A 25,819-nucleotide genomic window follows, 5' to 3' on the forward strand; every position below is an offset into this window, starting at 1 on the left:
AAGGCTTATGAATTGCAATACTGCCTTTTGGTATCTAAGCAATGTGTTACTAAGGAATGTAATCCACGGAAGAGTTAGTATTAAAAATCTTAGCATTATTAAGAATTACAATGGGGATGGGGCAGGGGTGCAAGAGGGGCATCAAAATAAGCCCCGGTGATTTATCATTGGTATGGCCTAAAAGTTTATTTTGGGAATTTGAAGAAGTTGTATTCAATTACTTATTCCCAAATACTTAAGAGTCCACTATAGGTGAGGTATCCCTTGTAGAGCAAATGGTTAACACGCTTACCTGATAACCAAAAGGTTGGAGGTTGGAGTCTACCCAGAGGCACTTCAGAAGAAAGGCCTGCGATCTACTTCTGAAAAAATCAGCCATTGAAAACCCTATAGAGGACAGTTCTACTCTGACACATAAGGGGTCCCCATGAGTTGGAGTTGACTCCACAGCTACTGGTATGTGTAAGGTACTTGGGATACTGAAGTGATCAAGTTAAATAGGCTCTTTGCTCAAATAGAGCTTACATTCAGGTGTATTTTAACTCTGAATTGTGCATCTAGGAACACCACACATTGAATAAAGCAGTGATTCTTCACAAGCAGTAGCAAAAACCAGTACTTTTTTCTATGCTTGGATGGTGGGTCTTCTCCGTTGTTGGGTGGAGGTGTGCGAATAGATTTCCTCCCCTAAAATATACACATACTCGGTGTTCTGGTTGGCAGTTTAAGATTGCAACTCCGAATTACCTCTAAGTCATCAAACTAGCCCCTCCTAAGAAGCAAATAGGAGTACAGGAGAAAAATTACCCTTATCAGAGCCCTCAGAAGCTGTGGCAACCCCTCGGCTGGCTCTGGAAAGCCATGGACTACAACTCCCACAAGGCCCCGCGATCCCCTTCCATCAGTCAGTTTCGATTTATGGGAAAGGGCGGGAGTGTGGGTGAATGTTGTTCGCGCTCTTTGTTTCGTCATCAACGTGCGCCTCCAAGATTAAGCGAGGACTAGGCCACGAAAGTATGGCGGCTACGGAGGCAGCGATGGCGTCGTCGTCTTTGTCTTTGGAAACAGACCCAGCCCCAGTCTTAGAAAGTGCAGGAACAGCCGCAGCAACGGCCGCGGTCTCCCCAGCAACGGCTGCAGGCGCGACAGCTGAGGCTCCGGCTGAGACCGCAGCCGCGACGGCTTCGGCTGAGGCCGCGACTGAGACTGCGACGGCCGAAGCTGCGGCTGAGCCTGCGGCCCCTAAGGCTGAGGTTGAGGCTGAGGCGGCCGCTTCGGCGGAGGCTGCGACTGAGACTGGGGCCGCTTCGGCTGAGGTCGCGAATGAGACTGCGGCCGTTTCGGCGGAGGCTGCGACTGAGACTGAGGCCGCGGCTGAGACTGAGGCCGCGACGGCTGTGACCGAGGCTGCGGCTGAGGCTCAGCCTGCGACCGAGGCTGCGGCTGAGACTGAGGCCCCGACTGGATCGGAAGCGGGTGACGCCAAGTCCGCTATGGCTAATAAGCTGCTGTCCCTAAACGGCGTGTTCGCTGTGCACAAGCCCAAAGGGCCCACTTCAGCTGAGCTGCTGAATCGGCTAAAGGAGAAGCTGCTGGCAGGTACTGAAGCCTGGGTGGGGACCAGGCCGAGGCGTCGCCGCGAAGGGAAGGCCGCAGAGAGCACATGGGCTTTCTGCGACGCTCGTGGCTCAAGAGCTAAAAGGAAGGGAAAGGGAGAACGACCACTGACTTAACTATGGACAGAAACCTGGGGCATCTCGGGCTTGGACTTGGCCTGAGGTGAACTCCTGTAGCCTAGATGGCAGTTGTCGCTCTCTAGGGGGAAAAAAAACCGAAACTCAACAAGCCACCGTCTTTGTGCGTGCCTACCAGTTTTCTGTAATCTGATCTCTCAGGAGTCTTTTGTTTGGTGCACGTGTAGGAACCCCACAGAAAGGAAGTACTGATTGTGTGTTCCCAGAGTTGCATTCTTAAAAATATATTGGAGATGCAGATATTAACGGAGTTAGCCAAGACTTAATGAAGTGGTTTTCACATTTTAGTGGGCATAATTACTTGGGAGTCCCTTGTAAAAATGCAGATTACTAATCTCCACCTCTCAGAGATTTTTGATTCTGGGAATCTAGGATCTTTTTAGGAAACTGCATTTTTAAACAGTTGCCCCAGGTGACTCTGGTGTTAAGTGGTTGGTGGACCACAATTTGAGGAACACTACAACTTCTCCAAGAGCCTTTTTTTTTTTTTTTCTTCATATACACTGGGAGAAAACTAGAAAAACCTAAAGGGTCAGACAGTTCATCGGCCTGGTAGATCATTTCACACAGTGGCATCAAGGAACCTTAGGTTTATTGAACACCTGCAGTAAGACAGGCCTGTACTAATCTATGAAGATAGGAAGGTGAAAGATACTGTCCTTTTGCTTAATTGAGCTCATAGCCCAGTAATTTCTGCAGCCTTTGGTGATAGAACTCTTTAACTAGGTATTCAAGGCTTTCCAGCTCTTGGTCCTCTTCTGCCTTCCCATTTAATCAGTACAGGAACTTTCTTGTTTGCGTTGTCCCCTGGCAAACTTTCCTTTTTGAAATGCAAAACTAGGTAATTACCCTGATAAAAACCAAACCTGTTGCCTGTTAAGTGGATTCTGACTCATGGCGATTCCATGTGCTTTAGAGTTGCTTCAGAGTAGAACTATGCTCCACAGGTTTTCTTGGCTGGGGCAAAAGGTTAAGCACTCCACGGGTAGCCGAAAGGTTGGGCGTTCGAACCCACCCAGAGGCCTCTCGGAATTCAGGCCTGATGAGCTGCTTCCAAAAGGTCACAGCCTTAAAACCGGATGGAGCAGTTCTGCCCTGCACACACGCGGTCCGCTGTGAGGTTGCCATGAGTCAGAATCAATTCAGTGGCAGTTTAAAACAACGTGGTTGTCTTTAGTGCACCAGACTTAAGATTGCTACAGAAGTGGGCTGCTGCTACTTTGTGCAAGGATATTTACCCGTTTTTTTTAAGTTTTTTTTTTTTCTTAGAAAGTGAATTCCAGTTTCTAGACAACTAGTTTTGGGATACCATTCCTCTGTTAATATTATAGCTTAATATGTTTAATTTGTATTTTCCGTTTTGAATAATCCGCCTGCCTTCCCTTTATGTTTCTGGAGATTCTACTTATTTGTCTTGGTAATTAACTTTTTTTGTTCTGATTACTCTAATAGAAGCTGGAATGCCTCTTCCAAAATGCAACAAGAGGAAAAAGCAAACTTTCAAAATCGGGCATGGAGGAACTCTAGACAGTGCAGCCAAAGGAGTTCTGGGTAAGAGATATGAATGAAAGTTTTCTCTGACTGCCACTTAATATTAGAAAGATATTGAAAACAGATAAGATTGGTTAAAGCCATTCCATTTTCAGTCTACTTTGAACTATTTCGCACCTACTGGATTTATATGGCCATCTTGTATAGAAGCTTTTCAATAGTACAAGGTATACAAGTCTATTAGAAATAACTATTTTTATATGTGAGTAGGGCTTTGAGAAAGGGTTTGTATGTGTATGGAAAAGAATTAACGTAGCAGGCCTGAGATTGCTATCTTTAGAAAGACCAGCTTGTAAGATTGGCCCGTGACTGGCATGTAGGAACTTGGATTTTGGAAGTGTTCTCACTCCCGTCTAACTGATAACATGGGTCTACGGTGCCTAGAATGTGCAAACAACGTGGTTTATGTTGAACACTTGCTTTCCTTCTAGGAGTCTGGAATTTTTTCCACCAACACAAGCGGAGGGTACTTGTGTGACCAGCCCCAAATAAAAACCTTCGGTGCTGAGTTTCTAGTGGGCTTTCCTGGGCAGAAACATTGCATACCTGTTACTGCATTTTTCGTTGCTGGCGAAAGGCGTGTGTTCAAGTGTGACCCCTCATAGGAAGGAGAGAGCATAAGGAAGCCTGTCCATGGATTTCTTCACTGTGCCTGTGCCTTTTTCCCATATAATCCAGTTTTGTATCCTTAGCACATCACTGTAATAAATCTTAGCCATGAGCACAGCTGTATGCTGAGTGAATCTTCAAATGTGAGGGTGGTTTTAGGGATCCCCAACACAAGATGCAGCTCTTTTTTATACGTATATCTAATCTCTTGAGATAGCTGTTTTTCTTTAGAAGGTGAACCTTATAGTTCCTGAGAGGAAGTCACTTTCCCTTGGAGATACGTTGAACAATTTATTGCTTGTGGAAGAAAATTGGTAGAATTGATGAGGGGAGAAAAATCACTGATGCTTCTTCCGTCCATCTTTTTTTTTAAACATCTGGCAGAGGCTCTGAAGTATATCTTTTTGACTGCTAAAGAATGTACGCACGTGCTGTTGTTAAGTGCTACTGAGTTGGTTCTGACTCATAGCGACCCTATATACAACAGAATGAAACACTGCCTGGGCCTGTACAATCCTAACTGTTGTTGCTGTGTTTGAGCCCATTATTGCAGTGACTGTGTCAGTCCATCTTGTTTAGGGTCTTCCTCTTTTTTGCTGACCCTCTCCTTTACCAGGCCTGATGTCCTTCTCCAGGGACTGGTCCCTCCTAATAACATGTCCAAATACATATGATGAAGTCTTGTCATCCTCACTTCTAAGGAGCATTGTGGCTGTACTTCTTCCAAGACAGATTTGTTCGTTCTTCTGACAGTCCATGTTATATTCAGTATTCTTTGCCAACACCAGGATTCAGAGGCATCAGTTCTTCTGCCGTCTTCCTTATTCATTATCTAGCTTTCATATGGTACGAGGCAGTTGAAAATACCATGGCTTGGGTCAGGCAAACCTTAGTCCTCAAGGTGACATCTTTGCTTTTTAACACTTTAAAGAGGTCTTTTGCAGCAGGTTTTCTCAGTGCAATGCGTCATTTGATTTCTTGACTGCTGCTTCCATGGGCATTGATTGTGGATCCAAGTAAAATGAAATCCTTTATAACTTCATTCAGTCTTTTCTTCATTTAGCACGATGTTGCTTATTGGTCCAGTTGTGAGGGGTTTTGTTTTATGTTGAGGTGTAATCCATACTGAAGCCTGTACTAAAAAATGAAAAAAAAATTAAACCTGTTGCCGTCGAGTTGATTCCGACTCATAACGACCCTGTAGGACAGGGTCGAACTGCCCCATAGGGTTTCCAGGGAGCAGCTGGTGGATTTGAACTGCCAGCCTTTTGGTTAGCAGCCGAGCTCTTAACTACAGTGCCACCAGGGCTTCAAGTCCTCTTTGCTTTCAGCCGGCAAGGTTGTGTCATCTGCATATCAAAGGTTGTTAATAAGTCTTCCCAAATCCTGTTGCTATGTTCTTCATACAGTCCAGCTTCTCAGATGTTTTGGTCAGCATACAGATGGAATAAGTATGGCGAAAGGGTATAACTCTGACGCACTCCTTTCCTAATTTTATCAATGCACCATCCCCTTGTTCTGTTTAAATGACTGCCTCTTGGTCTAAGTACAGGTTCCGCATGAGTGTTTTCCAAGCATTTTTTTGTAACTATGTCTGTAGTCACAGAGAAATAGGTGTGTTGGGATTCCTCCCAACTCACCCCCTCCAAACTAGAAACAAAATTTTATGGAACAGTACCTACGTTTTTACATGCAATGTAGTCTGAGTGTTTTATTTTTCAGTTTTTAAATAATATCGATCGTAACTCATTAAATTGATTTCATGATACACTAATGAATTGTGACTTGTGGTTTGTAAAATACTATACTACAGTATCCAGTCCATTTTTTAGAGCTAAAATTAGATGAAAACAAATACTAAACCATGACTTAAGTTAAGTAAAGCTGAGGAAAGAAATGAAAATTTTTTTAAAGAAAAGGATAAAATCGGTGAAGAAAATTGTTTTTCAAGAAAATCAGAAACAATGTATGATTTTTTTGTTTTCTAAAATTATAGATTGTAATTCATGTGGGCAAAAATATCTATAATTGTGGTTAACTAGAAATATTTTAAGTTTATTAGATTCAATGCCCTTGATCCACGGTAAACTCACTGAATAGTAGCAGTTATAAATATTGATGGAAATTCCTTCAGCTTGCCAGTCATTTCTCCTTGTTTCTTCTGGTGATTCTGAATTGTGATGGTTATATTGTATTTTTTTCTTATGCACAACTGTATCCATTGATGGTAAATACTTCAGTGTTTATAAAAATTTGCCTGCTGTTAAGTGAAGAAGTGATTAAATCCTCTCAGCCTAACCTGATGGAAGATATTGAAGGCTAACTAATCTTTGAAATTGGAGAGACAAGTGGGCCATTGTACTTTATACTTGGTTTATCTTAGCATACATTCTCGAAGCTTTCATTTTTTCTTACATTATTCTTTGTATTAGGTTGATTTGTTATGTTTCTGTTTTCTTGATTGTAATCATCTTTAAATGGTTCATTAGCTGTGATGATGGGTTTTGCTTTGTTTAATAATGAACTCTCAAAAAACCTTCATCCTGTCAGACACTACAGCATGGTTAATTGTGCCATATATTTTTCAGTGATGCATATATAAAATTTCAGTGAGTCTTTTGAGATTGTTCTAAAAATTTTCATTGTCTCATTGGCTGGGTTGAGGTTTCTGCCATGTTTAGTACATTGAGAATGGAAAATTGTGTATCTCTTCTCCCCGACCCTCCCTTTCCAGATTTCTTAGTTGCATGTCAGGTTCAACTGATTGCGGTAATAGGAGTCCTCAGATTATGTTAAACATACGTTCTTTCCAGCTTCACATTGTGTATGCCAGGAAATTATGATTTTAAAAGTATAGATATTTTTAAAACGGTTTACAAAATAGAGTGTCATAAATATTTCTTTCTTTGATTTGTAGTGGTTGGAGTTGGAAGAGGAACAAAAATGTTGACCAGTATGCTGTCAGGGACCAAGGTAAGAGTACTAGAATAGTTTTTTGTTTTGTTTTGTTTTTTAATGTTTTTCTTAATTTTTTAAAAATGTTTTTCTTAATGACTTATGGGTTGGATTTTAAGTCAGTTGAAAAATAAACTGTGTTTGTTGCATGAACATGTGTCATTATTCCTGAGTATTAATTACAGTGTTTATAATTCTGATATGAGATTCAAAATATTAAGACTATAAATTAGAGATTCTTAATTGAAAAACAAATTAGACTCTTAGAAGCAAAAATTCTACAGTGCCCACAATTAAATATGTATATATTTAGATTTTTTTCATGTAATTATATTTCTTAGATGGAAAGGCATTTAAAGATCATTAATTCTATTGGTAGATTTTTTAAAACTTTGGAATTCTTACAGCAACAATACCATTTTGTAAACCATGCACTTTTCAGCAAAAAACAGGATTTGTTGAATGGTTGTTGTTGGCTACAGTTGAGCCGGCCCCATAGGGTTTTCATTGGCTGACTTTTGGAAGTAGGTTGCCAGGCCCTTCTTCCTAACCTGTCTTTGTCTAAAAGCTCTTCTGAAACCCATTCAGCGTCACACAAGCCTCCACTGACAGACAAGCGGTGGCTGGGCTTGAGGTGCGTTGGCCTGGAATCAAACCTGGGTCTCCTGCGTGGAAAGTGAGAGTTCTACCTGAACTACCACTGGTCACTGTTGAGTGGCTAAAAAATGTTTATTAAAGAAAAGAGTGGGGCTTTGTTATATTGACTAAATTAAAAAAATCCCTTTTTAAGGCATTTGATAGGAGAGAGAGGAGGGGTTATGCAGAGGCAGGAGAAACAGTAAACCTGTGGACTGCTGCTGGTATTCAGTGAGTTACCCTCAGCATGTTGGAAGGAGCATTGAAATAGAAGTCAAGATGTCCAAGTAGTCAACCTCTCTGGGCCTCTCAGTTTTTCCTTAGGAAAAATTATTTGATCACTTCTTGGGTCTTTTCCAGCTCCAAAAGGATAATGATATCTGTGTTCTAATTAGCAACTAGGTGCTGATTATAATAGCTAGAGTTAGGAGCGATGAAAATGCTTGTGGAAGAAAAGTTACTATGCCAACAGGTAGAGAAGAATTTCAACAAGTTCCCGAACTAAACTTTTTATTTTTAAAACCCTTGCTGTAAATGGAATATAAATAGTTGGTAAAGTGATCAGATTTTATCTAAGTTGTTTCTTCTACAGAAATTTTGGTAAGAGACCATTTTTAAAAATTTCCAATTTATTGATGACTTTTATAAAATACAATTGTTATACAATGCCAAGTTGCTAGATAAGTTTCTAAACACCCTCTTTTTTTTTTTTTAATTTATCTTGTCATGAACTGGTACTGGCCTGTGGACCCCACTGTGAGTGGCAGTGATCTAAGTAAGCTTTTCTGAAAAAGCACCGGAGAGCATAGTGCCTGTGACGTCTCCATTTTAGTTGTCTGTCCATTGGCATGAAAACCTGTGTCTTTCAGTTGGAAGGGAGCTAAGTGCCTTAGATAAATGAAAAACAATTTAACCTGGCTTACTTGGAATCTTTAAAATGTTGGCGATGAAAAAAAAACCAAAATACAGAAATTTTGTTAAAATGGAGGGGTTTGACTGTTATACAGTGGATTTGTACATTGTGCTTAAGTACAGTGTTTAGAATCTCTTTCTGATGTAAATTTTTACAGGTTGCTTAATAGTTGTTTGTTAACTCCAAAATATAAACAGTGGTTACTTTGCTATGGGATTATGGATGGTTTTAATTTTGCTCATAGTATCTGCTGTTTTTCCGAATCTTTGTAATTAACTAGTCACTTTTATTATAAAATGTTGAGTTCATTGGAATATTCATCCTACACTTTCCCCGTAAAACTACACACACACACACACACACACAAAAAAAAAAAAAAAAACAATATGTTATTTAAAAGTTTTATTTCCAGAAATATGACGACTGAAATGTAAATACATCATTGGCTTTGATTTCAGTTTTGTTTGTCACAAACTGTTTTGGTATCCAGCTAAGAAAGCTGAATGTCATACCGTGTTCCTCGGATGACTCTATAAAATAAATAGAAAATCCCAGGTGCATCTTATTACAGAAACCTAGTTCGTGTGTGCTTCACATTTCAAAAATGGATGTTATTGTCTTGTTAGCTGTTTGTATTTCTCACACTTTTAATTTTAGATTATGTATTTGTTGAAAGAATTAAATCATTTAGGTTTTACCTTTAAGTATGTTGACGATTAAGTTTTTAACAAAAGTAGTTAAAAAGTGTTGGTGGATATTTTTTATAGGTTTTGTTTTTAGCACTGGAAGGAATCTTAGACTTGAATGAGCATTGCATGCTTGGAAAGCTTGTTAAGGTTCCTGGGAACAATTTATTACGTAGCACCACTAACACTACCATTTGCTGTCCAGTTGATTCTGACTCTTGGCGACCCCATGTATACAGAGTAGAATTGCTCCATAGAGTTTTCATGGCTGTGACCTTTCAGAAGCAGATTGCCAGGCCTTTCTTCTGAGGCGAGGCGCTTCTGGGTTGGTTTGAACATTCAAGACACAGTTATGTGAGATTGCATTGTGTTTTTCTGATGCAACTAGACAGGCTATTAAGGCAAAAATCTGAGAGCAATTTGTTGCATTACTGTTCTTTATGGGAACTCAGTGTAACCAGATGAGTCACTATAACCCCTGTTCTATGAATTCTTCTTTTTTTTTTTTTTTTAAATAACAGTAATGATAATAGTATTGTTACCGTTACTTACTAGGACCAGGCACTGTTTTAAACTTTTGTTCTTCTCATGAGGTGCTGTTATTATCTCCATTTTAAAATAAGAAAATGAGGCTCTTATAGGGAAGATCAACTTAACCTCCTTTTCAGCTGTGGTGGCGTCAGGATTCAAACCCAGCCAGTTGGAGTCTCAGCCTGTGCCTTTCCCACTCACTCTGCTAGCCTTCCCCCGCGTATGCTTAAATGCTTAGTCAAGGTGGACTGTTCCGAAATACAGGAGCAGGAGTGGGCGTCTCACACGATGAGACTGAAAGTTTAGTTAACTGGAAACTGACTTTTGTGAATACTAACGAAATAAAAAAATGAATTCAAATGCCTCAAAACATTTTTTCCTGTATTGTATTTGTAAAAAAAGTAATTCTGCACTATGTAAATTTGTAAGGGATTTCATCAAAGGGTACTTCGGATGATATAAAATGCCTACATGTTTATGGGAATTCGAAGTTCTAATGTTTTTCTCATTTTTGCCTCTAGTCCCTTCACTAGCACAGTGAGCTTGTCATTAGTGAACTTATATTTCTGCAAAGTACTTTGAACTTCCTCTTGCAAAAATGCTCACATAAATACAGATTATTTTCAGTAGGACCTAGATTCTTTTTTTCTAACTACTGCATGAGATAACCACTTGCTGCTGAGTCAATTCCGACTAATAGCCCCCCTATAGGACAGAGTAGAATGCCCCATAAGTTTCCTAGGCTGTAATCTGTATGGAAGCAGACTGCCACTCTTTCTTTTGTGGAGCAGCTGGTGGGTTCGAACCATCAGCCTTTTTAGTTAGCAGCTGAGCACTTAACCACTGCGTTACCAGACCTCCTACTTTATGCAGTATACCAAATAAATTTGAATTTGACCAAAAGTGAGTAGTGAAAAAAATACGTACTATAGATTGGCCCTGAGATGAGAAGTAAGACATTCCTGAGATGACTAAGAATGAAATAATTCTTCACATGTGAATAATGGTCAGTTCTTAGAAGTGACTTTTTTCCTTTGAGAGAGTTGAAGAAGCATCAGTTTCTCTTTATTAAGGAAACAATAATCAAGTGCGTTACCTTTGCTATACTAGTTTTGCTCATTTTCTACATAGTTTGTTCACATACATGATCTAGTAGTTACTAAGATTTGTGTTATTCCATATAAGAAATTGTAAATTGATGTACATAATCATATATGGCAAAATTGTTGAACCTAGTGATAGCTGTGTAGAGGTTTATTATATCATTTTGTTTACTTAGGTATATTGGAGAATTTTCATTAAACAAAACTGCCCAGTATAAAACTGGTTTTAAAAAATTTGTTTAAAATAACAGCATTTATAAGCCATACTTTTCAATAAAGTCAGATATTTCTTTCATGTTGGATAGTGTGGGCAGTTTCTGAATGTGCCTCTCTTTGCACAAATACTTCCTGCCTGTCAATAACAAACAATTGCTGTCTCTTATTTTTGCCTTTGTTTTGTATCATTGGTTGTGTACTAGGAAAATTCTGTATAAATTTCAAGATATGCATAACTATTTTTCTTTACCTTCTGGCCTAATTTTCTTGTTTGTTTTCCTTTAGAGGTACATTGCCACTGGAGAGCTGGGAAAAGCTACTGATACGCTGGATTCTACAGGGAAAGTAACAGAAGAAAAACCTTATGGTATGAAGTCCCCCTGATGTAGTCTTCTTTTTAACATTTTAAAGAGAGTTTCTGTGAATTCAGAATTTGAAAATAAATCTCTTTATCTGATATTATCAGTGATTTTAGGCTTCAGTACATTTCTTTAGGTTAAGAAGATTGGAAATTATCACATTGTTTGGTATGAGTTTATTTAATTAATTTAGTTATTTTTGTGGTAAAATATATAATATAAAATTTGCCATTTTGATAATTTCTACATGTACAATTAAGTGGCATTAATTACATTCAATATTGTGCAACCATTACCACCATTTCCAAAACCCTTTTATCACCCCAAACAAAAACTCTGTACCAATTAAGCAATAACTCCCCACTCCCTCCTGCCTTTAGCCCCTAGTAAACTCTAATCTCCTTTCTATTTCAATGAATTTACCTATTCTAGATATTTTACCTAGGTGGAATCTTATAATATTCTTTCGTTCTGGTTTATTTCATGTAGCATATTTTCAGGGATCATCAACACTGTAACGTGTATCTGGACTTCATTCCTTTTAATGGCTGGGTACTATTCCATTATATGTATATACCACATTTTGTTTATCCATTCACCTGTTGATGGACGTTTGGGTTGTTTCTGCCTTTTGGCTATGGTGAATAATGCTGCCATGAACATTCCCGTGGAAATACCTGTTTGAGTCTCTGTTATCAAGTCTCTTGGGTATATACCTAGGAGTGGAGTTGCTGGATCATTTGCTAGCTTCTGTGTTTTACCTTTTGAGGAACCACCAAAGTACTTGCCACAGCACCTGCACCATCTTACAGTCCTACCAGCAGTGGGTTTCAGTTCCTCCACATGCGTGTCAATACTTGTTATTTTCCTTTCTTAAAAAAATTTTTGAATTATGGCCATCCTGATGGGTATGAAGTAGTATCTCATTGTAGTTTTGATTTGCATTTTTCTAATGACTGATGATGTCAATCATCTTTTCATGTGCTTATTGGCCATTTGTGTATCTTTGGGAAAATGTCTATTGAAGTCCTTTGCCTATTTTTAATAGGAGCCACGGTCGCACAGTGGTTAAGTGCTGGGCTGCTAACTAAAAGATTTGCAGTTTGAACTCATCAGCCTTTTCATGAGAGAAAGATGTGGCAGTCTGCTTTCATAAAGATTTACAGCCTTAGACACCCTATGGGCAGTCCTACTCTGTCCTGCAGAGTTGCTGTGAGTTGGAATTGACTTGACCTCAGTGGGTTTGGCACATTTTTAAATTGGATTGCTTGTCTTTTTGTTGTTGAGTTTTAAGAGTTCTTTATATATCCTGGATGGTAAGCCCTTATCAGACATATATTTGCAAGTATTTTCTCCCATTCCGGGGATTGTCTTTTTCACACTCTTGATAGTATTCTTTGGTGCACATAAGTTTTGATGAAGTCCAGTTTATCTAATTTTTCTTTTGTTGCCTGAGCTTTTGGTGTCATATTTAAGAAACCATTTTCAAATCCAAGATAAAGAAAAATTTCCCCTATGTTTTCTTCTAAGAATTTTATAGTTTTAGCTCTTAAATCTGGGTCTTTGATCCATTTTGAGTTAATTTTTTTATATGATGTAAGGTAGTCCTGCCTCATTATTTTGCCTGTGGATATTCCGTTTTCTCAGCACCATATGTTGAAGAGATGGTAGGAGTTTATTAATAAAGATTTATAATTGCATATTTCCTATAAAATCAGTTTTTTAAATGTTCAGAATTATCTTTCCGAATGACACCCTTGCCAAAAAAGCATTTAAAGCTAGGATTTCGGATATTTTTTCTAGTAAATGAGAAAAGAAGCAGAGATAGTCTCTTGTTAGATTTTACCTGTATCTGGCCATTGCTTTTTTTTCACAGTTACTTCTCAGCAGTTGAAATAAATGCCAGGTTTAGCACTTGTAAGACTGATAGTGTCACTGTGCTTTTGGAGTTTACCGAAAGCTAAGACAGTGGGAAAGCTGTTTGCCTGGAAGTAAAGCAGAACTCACGGGGCCCACCTTCTACCAGTCCTACTTTCACTACTTTAAGATAAATGAAATGGTCTCCCAGCAACTCTCACAGTACATATACTGTTTATCATGCAGCAGTTACAGTTTTGTACAGTCAGTTCACCTGCATTATCATCTCACCAATTTTGAATTATTTGTAGGCTTTCTGGTTTTTCCCCTGTGATTAAAGTTAACTCTTTTTATTTTAGTTTTCGGTAGTCCAGTACCTGGCCTCCCTATGTATTTGTGTTGAGTGGCCTCTTGTATTTTACGTATTGCCCTATAATAGTGAGATCACCCTGTTCTTGTTCGTAATAGCTTCACTTCGCCTGTTAATATTTATACGTTAGCTAAGCATTTTGCTTGATTAATCAAGCAACATAATGAAAAAAATAATTCACTGATTTATTTCAAGTCTTCTAGCAAGCTGAAGAGTTGAATTCGGTCTCATATTGTATTTTAACAAATAGGGCATACATTATAGCAGGGCCAGTATAGCTGGGTATCAATCTTATGGTGTTTGTTTGTATGTAGACTTTTTTATTATAAAGTATTACATAAAGAAAAATGACCAGAACATAAATTGACAGCTCAATGAGTTATCACAAAGCAAACATTGCTGCAGCTACCACCCTAATCAAGAAAAAAGATTCCCAGAAACCCCTCACAATCCCCATCCCGATCACTACTTCATCCCTCCTTACCAAACATAACTTCCACTGTGATTTCTAACACTGTGGTTATAGTTCCAAAACTATCATATAGTTTTGCAACTTTACATAGATGGCATCAAACAGTATATATCCTTTTAAGTCTAGTTTCTTTTACTTTCTGTGTTTATGAGATTCATCCTTGTGTGTTGCTGTGTAGTATACCATAATTTATTTTCTGTTCGACTCTTGATGGGCAAATAATGCTGCTCTGAATACTTAAAAACAATTTTTTTTAAGAATAGATGGTTTTCACCTCATTGATTTTTCTTTCTTTTTTATTGTGGTTAAGATACTGAACATTTCTATCACTCCAAAAGATTCCTTGTGCCTTTTCTAAGACAGTCACCACCCCTCCACTCCCATAACTGTTCTGCCTTCTGTCATCGTAGATTGGTTTTGCATGTTCTTGAACTTCATATTAATGGTTTTGTACAGCACACGTTCTTACGTCTTCCTTTCACTCAGTGTGTTTTTGAGATTCATCCATGTTGTTGTATGTATCAATATTGTAGACTTTCTTATTGCTGTGTAGTATGCCATTGTGTGAACATACCACTCCACACACACACAAACTCTTTCTCTCTTCCGTTGATAGACATTTGGGTTTTCCCATTTAGGGTTTTATGAATAAAACTGCTATGTAGATTTTGTACCTGACTTTTGGTTCAGACGTGCACTGATTTCTCTTGGCTATATAACCAAGTTGAATTTCTGGGTCATAGGATGGGTCTTTATTTAGCTTTACTGGAAATTGCCAAACAGTTTAACTGTTAACATGTATAACTTTGCATTTCCACCAGCACTGTATAAGAGTTCCCCTTGCCTCATATCTTTTGGCTATTCTGGTGAGTGTGTAGTGGTTATTTCACTGTGGTTTTAAGTTGATTACTAATGAGAGTCAGCACTTTTTCATATGTGTTTTGGCCCCTTGGCCATCTCCTTTTGTATATTGTCTGTTCACGTCTCTTGCTTGTTTTTTTCTGTTGAGTTGCCTTTTTCTTATTGATTTGTATGAGTTATTTATACACTAAGAAAATGTGCTCTTTTTTTGATTATATTTATTGCACGTATTGTCTCCTACTATGTGACTTGCCTTTTCCCTCTCTTATTTGTGTCCTTTGCAAAACAGAAGTTCTTAGATTCAATTTAATCTAGTTGATCAAGTCTTTTTCTCAATGGTTAGTCTTTTGTGCCCTGTTTAAGAAAACTTTTCCTACCCCAAAGCCATGAAGATATTTTACTATATTATAGAAGCTTTATTGCTTTGTCTTTTCACATTGCAAGTATAATCAGCCTGGATTGTAACATTCTGTTTTTTTCCTATGTGGCTATCCAGTTGACCCAGCACTTTTTCCCGTTGGCTCTGCATTGCCTCCATTGTCACAAATTAAGCACCATACATACATGGATTTGTTTTGAGTCTGTTTGTAAGATTGGTCTGTTTGTCTGTCCTTGTACTAGCATCAGACTGTCTTAATTGCTGTAGCTTTAATGCCTGGAAGAACAAATCTTCCCACCTTATTTCTTACAGACTTTTGCCGTAGGTTTTTGTTTGTTGTTGTTTAATAGCCCTCTCTCAGAGTAAGGAAGTTGCCTTCTGTTCCTAATTTGCTGAGTTGTTTTTTTTTTTTTTTGTAATCCTGAATGAACATAGACGTTTTCTGCATCTGTTAATTTTTTTCTCCTTATTCAAATGTTAAACTAACTTTACTTTTCTGGAATAAACCCATCTTGGTCATGATGGATTGTCTTTTTTATATAAATTGTATTTGATTTGCTAATATTAGTTTAGGATATTTGCATATGTTCATGAGTGAAATTACCCTGTATTTTTCCTTTTTCTGAATGTTTTTGTTATTAAGGTTATGCTGACCTTGTAAAGTAGATTGAGGAAGTGTTTTCTTTTATTCTCTGAAAGAGTTTATGTCAACATTGTTTCTTTTTTAATGTTTGATAGAATCACTGATAAAGACATGTAGATCTGGAGTTTTCTTTGTTAGGAAGGTTTTAAATTATAGATTGGATTTTGTCACTAGTGTCAAACATTTTTTTTTATTTCTGGTGTCATTCTAGATAATTTTCCCCGCTCGCCCCTCCTGCCGAATTTGTATGTTTCATCTAAATTTTCAAACTCATTGGAATAAAGTTTATAATATCCCCATATGATCTTACTCTTTGTTTTGAAATAATATCAAACTCTCAGAAAAATTGCAGGAATAGAGCAGAATAACTTTTCCAGAGCCACCCAAGAGCAAGATGTAGCTCCACCACCCCCAGTACCAAAGTGTGCATCTTCCGTAGTAAAGCACTCCTACATAACCACAGTACAACCATCAGATCAGGAAATTAGCATCAATACATTCCTGTAATCCAGTTCAGAGACCCCCATTTATTTCTTAGAAACGACTTTTCTTGAGGTATGAGTGACGTACAAAAAACCGTACATATTTAAAGTATACAATTTGGTAAGTTTTGGCATTGGTATTCACCCATGAAGCCATCACCACGATAAAGATAGCATATTTATCGCCTACAAGCTTCCTCATTGCCCTTTGTAATCACTCCCTTTATGGTCCATTTAGAGTTAATGTTTGTATGTGGTGTGAAGTATGAATCTGAGTTCATTTATTTGCATATGCATATCAAATTGTGTTAGCACCATTTGTTGAAAACCTATCCTCTTCTCCACTTGGCTTTGCACGTATGTGGAAAAACCATTGTCAGTATATGCAGATGTTTGTTTCTGGAGCTCTTTTTCTGTGTAATTCCCTCAAATTCTTGGCTATTGCTGCTAATCCAAATTCTGATCTCACTTTCCTAAATTCAACAGATCACTGTGCTTTGAGATTCATCCTCCTCCCTGTACCACAATTCAGAAAGTGCTTCCAGCGGAAAGCCAGTGTGATGATGGGGCTCACCTTGTTTCCCTTCTCTCAGGGATTAGAGTCCTAGCCTGTTGTCTAATGTCTAAAGCAGTTTGTTTAATATGTTTGGCCCAGTTTAAAAGCTGCTTATGGTGGTAGGGCTTGTCAGGTACCTGTTACTCTATCGTGTTTGAATATTGTTTTTAACTCCATACCATAGTGCAGTTAAGTACCGACTATTATGTTGTAGCTTCCCTGGATGAGTCAATACATTTTAAACAAATCATCATGTGTAACATGATCTTTTATATATTGGTTTCATGAGAAGGATTTTAAAAAATTAATTTCAAGTGAATGCTGTCACATTGATGGTTTATTAATTTACTAAACAAAGAGTAATTATTCCAAGTCCTGTGACACTTGTACCATAGCCGTCTTCTTTCATCAGTTGTTCGTCTTTTGGCTAGTTACTGGATAGCCTTAATCCTTTGGAGATAGATTCCCTATTCTTACAATCCTTTGTAGGGACATTGGTTATTATGTGGATGAGACTAATAGCATGTTTTAGATATGACCAGCATACTTCTCTACATACTCATGTACCACATCTCCCACCCAGAGTAATATCTTCGTTTTTTCCATTGAGATAAGATCCAGGTATCATAAAATTCACCATTTTAAAGTGTACAATTTATTGGTTTATAGTATATTTACAGTGTTGTGCAACATTACCATTATCTAATACCAGAACATTTTCATCATCCCAGAAAGAAACCCCATACGTGTTAAGAAGTCCCTCCCCAATCCTCCCTCCCTCCCTCAGCCCCTGCAACCCCTAATCTGTTTTCTGTCTCTCTAGATTTACCTATTCTGGACATTTCACATGAACGGAGTCGTACAGTATGTGGCCTTTTGCATCTGGCTTCTTTCACTTAGCATAATGTTTTCCAGGCTCATCCATGCTGTAACATTTTTATGGCTAAATAAGATTGCACTTTATGGCTATAGGAGCTTTGGTGACACAGTGGTTAAGAGCTCAGCTGCTAACCAAGAGGTCAGCAGTTCGAATCCACCAGCTGCTCCTTGGAAACCCAATAGGGCAGTTCCACTCTTCCCTGTAGGGTTGCTGTGAGTCGGACTTGACGGCAGTGCATTTGGGTTTGTTCGTTGTTTTTTTTTGTTTGTTTGTGTGGCTATACCGTTTAATCATGTGTAATATGTAAGAAGAAAAACTGTTTAAGGAGCTTAGAATTTCATTGGTGAGATAATAGCTATACTTATAATAGGTGATGATTAAAAATTATATACGATTACTTGGAATAAATAACAAACCATAAATGCCTGAGATGTTAAATCAGAGAAGGGAGACACCATGGCAGAAGTGGAATGGAAACCGAGCTGTGATAGATGGACAGTTTCTGGATAGGTGGAGGAGGAAAAAGAATGCGCACCGTCATCTTGTAAGAAGGAATATCAGTAAAATAGAGCCACCTGTGCAGGACAAAGGAGTACACGTCTGCAGCATAAAGACACCAGCCTAGCAGAAGTAGAAAGCTGTTTTGTCTTGTTTTTAAGATGTGTGACTGGTTAAATTACGAGCTATTTCAATTTTGTCAACTATAGCATTTTCAACAATTCTTCAGTACAGTGGTGGCATTGGCTGTCTAGATTTGACCATCTTAGGTTTGCATAACTAAAGGGCTGCCACCAGTAAGTATGTTTTAATGTTGCAATAGAGTAAGAATTTTTTTGTGGAAAAATCCTCATTTATGTCATGAGATACATCTGTTGGAGAAGCAGTGTGAACAGAACAGCCATGGGAGTGCGAGTTGCCTTTGTGAAGCCGCTAGGTGTTAGGAGCAATTCCTTTGAGTTCTGTAGCGCTTCTGTGTCTGTCTGAGGCCAGTAGATTTGGGTCTTTTGTTCATGCTTAGCTTATAAGGATGAAGGTCACACTGAGGTTAAGGCCGTCTCGCTGTGTTGATGTTCAAATCTGAGCTCAGTATTCCATGCTGGCTTTTTAATTTAAATTCTGGCATTAGAAAAGGACTTCAAAGCACATTAATTAGTTTTTGTTTAATATTGTTCACATAAATCAGATTTAACTTGTATATACCAGAATAAAAACTGTTTAAAACAAATTTCCCACGAAGTGAGGTAAAAAAGCAGCACTGTAATTTCTTTCCATTGACTGTGACTTAAAGAAGTTACAAGATCTTTCCATGATTTAGTTTATTATTGAATATCAAATATGCATAAGGATTCATATATAAGTAGGTATGAAAATTCCGGATAATTGAATGTTAGTGTGTTATTTCAATTTTTTAAATTATAGAACTGTAGTACAGCGTCTTTTCTTCGAAAGAGTATCAAACAGTAGTTGAAAACAAGATTAAGTGACAGATATTGAAAGCTTTATTTATATCTGTTCATTCGAATTTTATGAAATCACTTTAAAAAAAAGGCTTAGTAAGCATGCTAAAATCCTCGCTGTGTATATTCTGTTTTATGCTGGCCCATTTTTGAAGAAAAGTCAGAATCCTGACTGAGAGTGTTCATTTAAAAGAATAGATTCCAAGAGCAGAGAAGAGGGGGTTGCAGATAAATAAAACTTTACTTGAAGACAAAGTTGCATGTGAGTGTGTAAGATGTCTAACAGAATAGTTTTGAAAAATCTCAGGTAAAAATTAAAATGTGGTTAACACTTGATAATCTTCGATACCACATTACTGTGAGGTTATTTACAGTATTGGATGCCTGGAGAAATTTAGGAAAGAATTTATGGGTGTTAGTTTTCTTCATTTGATCACCTGATTATTGATCACTGCAGGCCCATTGCTATAGCTAGTGTGGCACGTTTCTCTGGTCTCCTGAAGTCCATAGTAAGAGCCACCTAAATGCATGTACGATGATTGGTTCGTTTTTATTGGGGGGAAAAATGAAGCAGAGGAAAGCTTGTCTTAGTGATGAATAAGGGAACACTTTTCTCCCCTTTGATCTCATCAATTTATGTTTTATTCATCTCAACAAGGTAGAATTTGGCCTATAAAACATACACTGTGGCACATACTTTGTTATAAAAATTTTTAATGAATTTTTCAGAATCATTGGTGGAGTGAAAATAGCATATGTGCTTCTGTGGTTGATTTAGTGTCATTTTTTTCTTCATTTTTGGCAGATAAAATAACACAAGAAGATATTGAAGGCATTCTACAGAAGTTTACTGGGAATATAATGCAAGTACCCCCCCTGTAAGTTCCATTATTGAATTTGAATAATTGGTGCAGTTAATGTGCTTAGCTACTAAACAAGAGGTTGGAGGTTCGAGTCTATCAAGAGGCACCTTGCAAGAAAGGCCTGGTGGTCTGTTTCCAAAGAGTCAGCCATTGAAAACCCTATGGAACACAGTTCTTCTCTGACACACAGGGGGTCGCCATGAGTCAGAGTTGACTTCACGGCAGCTAGTGATGGTGAACATCACTTCGATTAAAATAAATGGGTTCCTTTTACTATACAGTGAGGCAGGTCTTAAGTCTGACATAACCATGATCAAATGAAGGTGAGCCTGCTTTAGACAGAATGTAGAGCTTTCCAGACTCTCTAAAAAGGCAGTGGAACGTGGTCTCCTCTGTCCTTAGATGCTTCTACAGCCAGACATCTGTGCTAGTCCAGTGTACTGGTTTTTTTATTCCATCTGAAGACATCAGGGTATGTTCTGGAGCCCAGTGATGTCACTTTTGCTCAGAAGTGCTGTGAAGGGACCAGTCCAGTCTGGTAAGGGCATCATAGATGTGTATCTGTGTCCTAATGTGGACTGCCTGCCAGGTGTGGGCACCGTTCCTTTTGGGCCCGTAACCTTTTGCTTCACTGTCCTCTAACAAACAAAACAGATGAGAGTTAAACAATTTATTAAAGGTGTAAATGTGTTGATACTACATTTTTTGTGTATATTACCATTCAAGCAGATCACTTCTTGTTTGTTGTTGCTTTTTTAATTGCTCTAGAATGTGTCAGGATAAGTTAGTGGCATTTCTTTTTGAATTAGTGTATATTTTGTATTTAAAAAAATCTTGGTTTCTTCAAGAACATTTAGATATCTAGTGGAGAAAGGTTTCTTCATGATTGTGCCTCAGATGTAAAGATTTTAAAAATCTAGCCAGGTCTGTGTAAACATTATTTTGAATCGTTGTTACAATACTGTCATACTTACAAGGATCATTTTAGAATTTTCTTCTCCATGAGTGTTCCAATGTTTTGTGGTCTAATAGAATTTTATCGCACAAAGCTGAAGATTTGTTAAGTAGATCATTTACTAATATGCTTTTTAGAAATATTTTGGTAGCTTTTATATGAAAATTAATACTATCGTAATAGAAATTGTTTAATGCATATAGCCCTGATCATTGTGGCCAGAGGCTACTAACTTCCCTGTGCTCTTAATTGAGAGTGAGGAGTAGTGAAGAGAAAACATGAATAAACCATCTCCAGGGAGATGGTTAAAGATTAAAATTGAGAAACATTGCTCATTGAGTGCTAGGATGAGATACATTAACCTCTGACACCACTGTGAAGTAGCATGGAAGAAAAAACTTGTCCATTTTTAAGAAGGATTTTCATTTTGAAGGGCTGCTGTGGCTGCTGTTGTGTTACTTGCCATTGAGTTGACTCCAATTCATGGTGACCCCATGTACAACAGAATGAAACACTGCTTGGTCCTGCACCATCCTCATGATTTGTTGCTGACTGGATAATGTTCTTTTGTGATCCATAGGGATTTCTTGGCTGCTTTTTGGAAGTAGATTGTCAGGCCTTTCTTCTTAGTCTGTTTTAGTCGGAAGATCCACTGAAACCTGTCCAGCATTATAGCAACACACAAGCCACCGTAGTACGACAAACTGACAGATGAGTGGTGGCGGCACATGAGGTGCATTGGCTGGGAGTCAGACCTGGGTCTCCCACACAGGAGGTGAAAATTCTACCCCTGAACCACAGGCACCTCAAGGGGTTGCTAGTTATCCTATATTTCCATGCCGTAATCTGGAATTCCTCTCTCTTAATTCTCCTTCCCTCTCTGTCTCCCTCTCTTATATTGCAAGCTATTCTGCATTAAAGAAGGATGGACAGAGACTTTCAACTTTGATGAAGAGAGGTGAAGCAGTAGAAGCAAAACCTGCCAGGCCAGTTACTGTGTACAGTATCTCCCTTCAAAAATTCCAGCCACCATTTTTCACATTAGGTAAGGAGAAGTTTGAAATAATTTGTATTTATGTGTACTTATATTTTGTATTTGGCTATTTTTTGTAACTGTAATGGATCCCTAGGATATTGAAGATTTCTTGAAATTTGAATTTAAGGAAGATTAGAATTTGTTAATCTTTTCTGATAACACAGTTAATGAGATACCTATAGCTATATGGAGGTTCAGAAGTGTTTTTTAAATAGGCTGAGTTTTTCATATATTGTGTTATCTTACTATGAAGTTGGAAGTACTGTGCATTAGATCTCTGTGGGAAAGAATAGGTTGTTGTTGTTAGCTGCTATCCAGTCAGCCCCCAACTCATGGCAAACCCGTGCACCATGGAAAGAAACTTTGCCTGTTCCTGCTATCCCATGATTGGTTGGAGATTGGACCAAAAGGTGTGGGTAAAGGAATATGTATTTTCAAAATTTGAGATTTTATATTTTATAATCTTAATGGGTGCTTCTTCCCCATTTTTGCTAGTACCTTGATCGTTTATGTTCAGTTTCAGAATTGACATTAGTTTATCCTTTTAAAACAAAGCATTTTGAGTTTTGAGACAAGAAATTCTGAAAGTGGAGTGATATTCCCCCCTTCTTTGACCCCTACAATTTACTATGAAAGAACCTGAAAATACAGGAAAAATGGTTCAGGCAAGAATGAATTCTTGGATATGTGGTTGAATTTTAATTCACATTATCAGTTTGAATTTATATATAATCTGCATTTGAAAGAAATTTAAAAACCAAAAAGTTTGTTTATATTTTTTTGAAATTTTATGATCTTCCTGGCTGCAGAAAGTGGTAGCTGAAGCCCTGTACATGTAGGAGCTGTGAAGAATCAAAAGCTGAAGTTCTTAATCTGTAGACCCCCTTAAATTAATCCTGCCTGCTCTTTTCCATTAGCATTATTATTTAATGTGTATTAAATTCCTGTAGAATGTGATTTTGTACAATTAAAAGAAAGTCACCACTTTTCTTGCTTCCTGAATCTAAAATATTTGACCGATAATGATAAAAACACACTTAAAAATGCTTTGCTGTATTCCGTGAAAATGCAGCAGATGGATTGGCAGAGTAGATGGTATCTTTGAAAGTAAGAAAAACTCAAATTTTTCCAACTGCCTTGAAGTCATAAATACTTCATTTTGTTGACTAAAGATTATAATAGGCCAAAAGTTCTGTCTTTTCGCCAAAGTTAAATATAATGCAAGAAAGCTGGCACACCTACATTACAGATCTTAGGGCTCATTTTTTATGTCAGCAGTAGGGGAAAAGAAAGAATTCCCAGGTGGTGAGCTTTGATTAATTCCTCCAAATGGCTTTATTTGTATGGTAAGACTAGAAACAGCTGGAATGTAGTCCTTTTTTGTGGAAATGGAGCAGCTCTTTCCAGAAGAGCTTGTATATGAATAAAAAGAATCAGAAAAGTGATTTTTCTCCGGTCCCAGGCTTAACGTAGGTTTCAAGAACTCTTATTGACCCGTAGAATGCATTCAGTTCTGGGACATCTTATAATTTTAATGGTTATGATTTCTTTAGGAATATTTCCAAGAGAACATTTAAATATGCTGAGCTGTCTGTGTAATGTATTACCCTGAACATGATTCCTGTCACTTTGAAAAGGTTTTTTTGTTTGTTGTGTTTTTTGAGTGTACAAATCCGAATATTTAAAAAAATCTACAGTTCATGATAGCGAAGCTGAGATTTCTGCCATTTAAAACCTATTAAATGAACAAGGCTGAAGTATTAAAGTGCTTTGACTTGCCAGTTAATTTAAAATGTGTTCATGAGGTTCTGCTGTTTGCTTTCTCCACGCTCTGACTTTTCAATCTCACACATATGCTACTGGATGAATAATTTATGTTTTAGCACATAAATATTTTATCACTCGATTGTTTGCCTAGTGCAGTTTTACATTTGTTTAGAGGCATCATTTCTATGTAAAGTGGATTTCATAGGAGGTGGGTAATTTACCATGTCACTGTTAACATTCCAGATGTTGAATGTGGAGGAGGTTTTTATATCAGAAGCTTGGTCAGTGACATTGGCAAAGGTAAGTATGAAAATGAATTCTGGATTATCATTTAGAGAGTAATATTCCTCTTTGATGGGAAGAGGGAATTTTCTGTTTTCCGTATCTCTGAATACTCGCCTTAGGAACTGAACTCTTGGTGCCTTCAGGTTTAGAATCGTGCAGGTTTATGGCATACAGTTATCAGCATCAGCAGCTGCAGTGAAATGCTTGTAATGGGAAAGAAGAGAAAGAGAAGATCAGAAAATGAAAATGGAAGTAATGAATATAAAGGCCAAGGTTTTTTTAAGTGCAAAATATTTTGACTCATGGTAGGGATCAGAAAGAAATTTCCATCTAAAAGTTATTTTCATTAATACACATAAAATTTTTTAAAAATACTGGAAGTGATAGCCTTAGAAACAGCCAGAGAGTTACAGTTCTGGCTCTATCATTTGTTGGCAGTTGTGACATTGGATAGGTCATATTACCTCATCTGCAAAGTGGTGAGGGCAATAAGAAAAATGTTAAGTGCTTGTAGACTTTAAAGCGGTTTATAAGGTGAGCTATTAATTATTATTTTGCTACTTGATCATTTCTTCATCTCAGGACTCTTGGTTCTTACATTGGATTACTGCAGTTTTAGAGTGGTTTTGAGAGGTTTAAATTGAGTTCTTCTGTCATTTGAAACGTTAATAGACAATAAAATACTGACTGTTTATCTTGCGGATATATTTTTTTTCTTCCCATCTTTTGTTGCTTTAGAACTCTCTTCCTGTGCCAATGTGCTAGAGCTGACCCGAACCAAACAGGGACCATTTACACTAGAAGATCATGCCCTTCCTGAAGAGAAGTGGACCATTGATGACATCGCGCAGGCTCTCGAGCTCTGCTCATCTCTTCTCCCAGAAGAGACAGGACTTAAAAAACCCAAACCTGAGGAGTCTAAAGAGGAGAAAGAAGAGCCTAAAGAACAGGCTGTGAGCTGTGAATGTGTATCATTAAATGAGGTGAAGGGAGAGGATGATGTAATTCAGACATGTTAAAATTGGCCTGGCTTTTTTTTTTCTCCCACGCATGAAGAAAAATATCCATTACTTATAGTTTCTATAGGGTACAGTTCATCCGCTAGAAATTATAAATGGCTTTACAGTTGTTCAGTTCTTTGCTGTATTATGGAATGTTCTTTTAGGATGTTTTTATGTTGTTTCTGAATTTGATCTCTCTTCAAAGTCTTTTCCTGTGAAAAGTTGAACAAATTTTCTAATCAAAGAAAAAAGAAATGTGGAGCTACATGTGACTTCGGTTTCACAAAAGTGAACGTAATTTAGTGTTATTTTGACTTTCTGCTGGCTCCATATTGTATTGAAATTCTTTTTTTAACTATGTTTGAAATGGCCATCATTTAACTCTTTGTGTTTTGGAGAGTTTATTTTTATTAAGAACATGTCTTTGATAAGACCGCACTCATCTAGTAATAGCTGTGTTTGTTTAGATCTTGGAAACTAATAAATTTTTATAATAAATATTTGTAAGTGAACCAGATTATTACTGCTACCACTAACAGGATATAAGCAAAAGACTAAATGTTTAATTAAATTCACCTCTACCATTGGAGCAGAGGACAGCTTCAGTGGCTTATATTTTGGCAGCTATGAGATCTCTTCCTG

At 37.7% G+C, this 25,819-nt stretch overlaps 1 protein-coding gene across 2 annotated transcripts; it reads left to right on the plus strand.

Moving 5' to 3' along the window:
• The first annotated feature begins 993 nt into the window (after positions 1–993).
• On the plus strand, positions 994–25,706 carry TRUB1 (TruB pseudouridine synthase family member 1). Of its 2 annotated transcripts, XM_023729979.1 has the most exons (8): positions 994–1,599; positions 3,207–3,305; positions 6,832–6,887; positions 11,240–11,321; positions 20,076–20,148; positions 21,994–22,133; positions 24,135–24,191; positions 24,915–25,706. In XM_023729979.1, the coding sequence occupies exons 1-8, from the start codon at positions 1,017–1,019 to the stop codon at positions 25,193–25,195; spliced, it is 1,371 nt and encodes a 456-aa protein (XP_023585747.1). In that variant the 5' UTR covers positions 994–1,016; the 3' UTR covers positions 25,196–25,706. The 2 variants fall into 2 exon arrangements, with proteins under 2 accessions (XP_023585747.1, XP_023585748.1); XM_023729980.1 differs by lacking the exon at positions 24,135–24,191.
• The last annotated feature ends 113 nt before the right edge of the window (positions 25,707–25,819 follow it).

This window comes from Trichechus manatus, unplaced genomic scaffold (genome assembly GCF_000243295.1).
Source record: "Trichechus manatus latirostris isolate Lorelei unplaced genomic scaffold, TriManLat1.0 scaffold00031, whole genome shotgun sequence".
NCBI classification, from domain to species: Eukaryota; Metazoa; Chordata; class Mammalia; order Sirenia; family Trichechidae; genus Trichechus; species Trichechus manatus.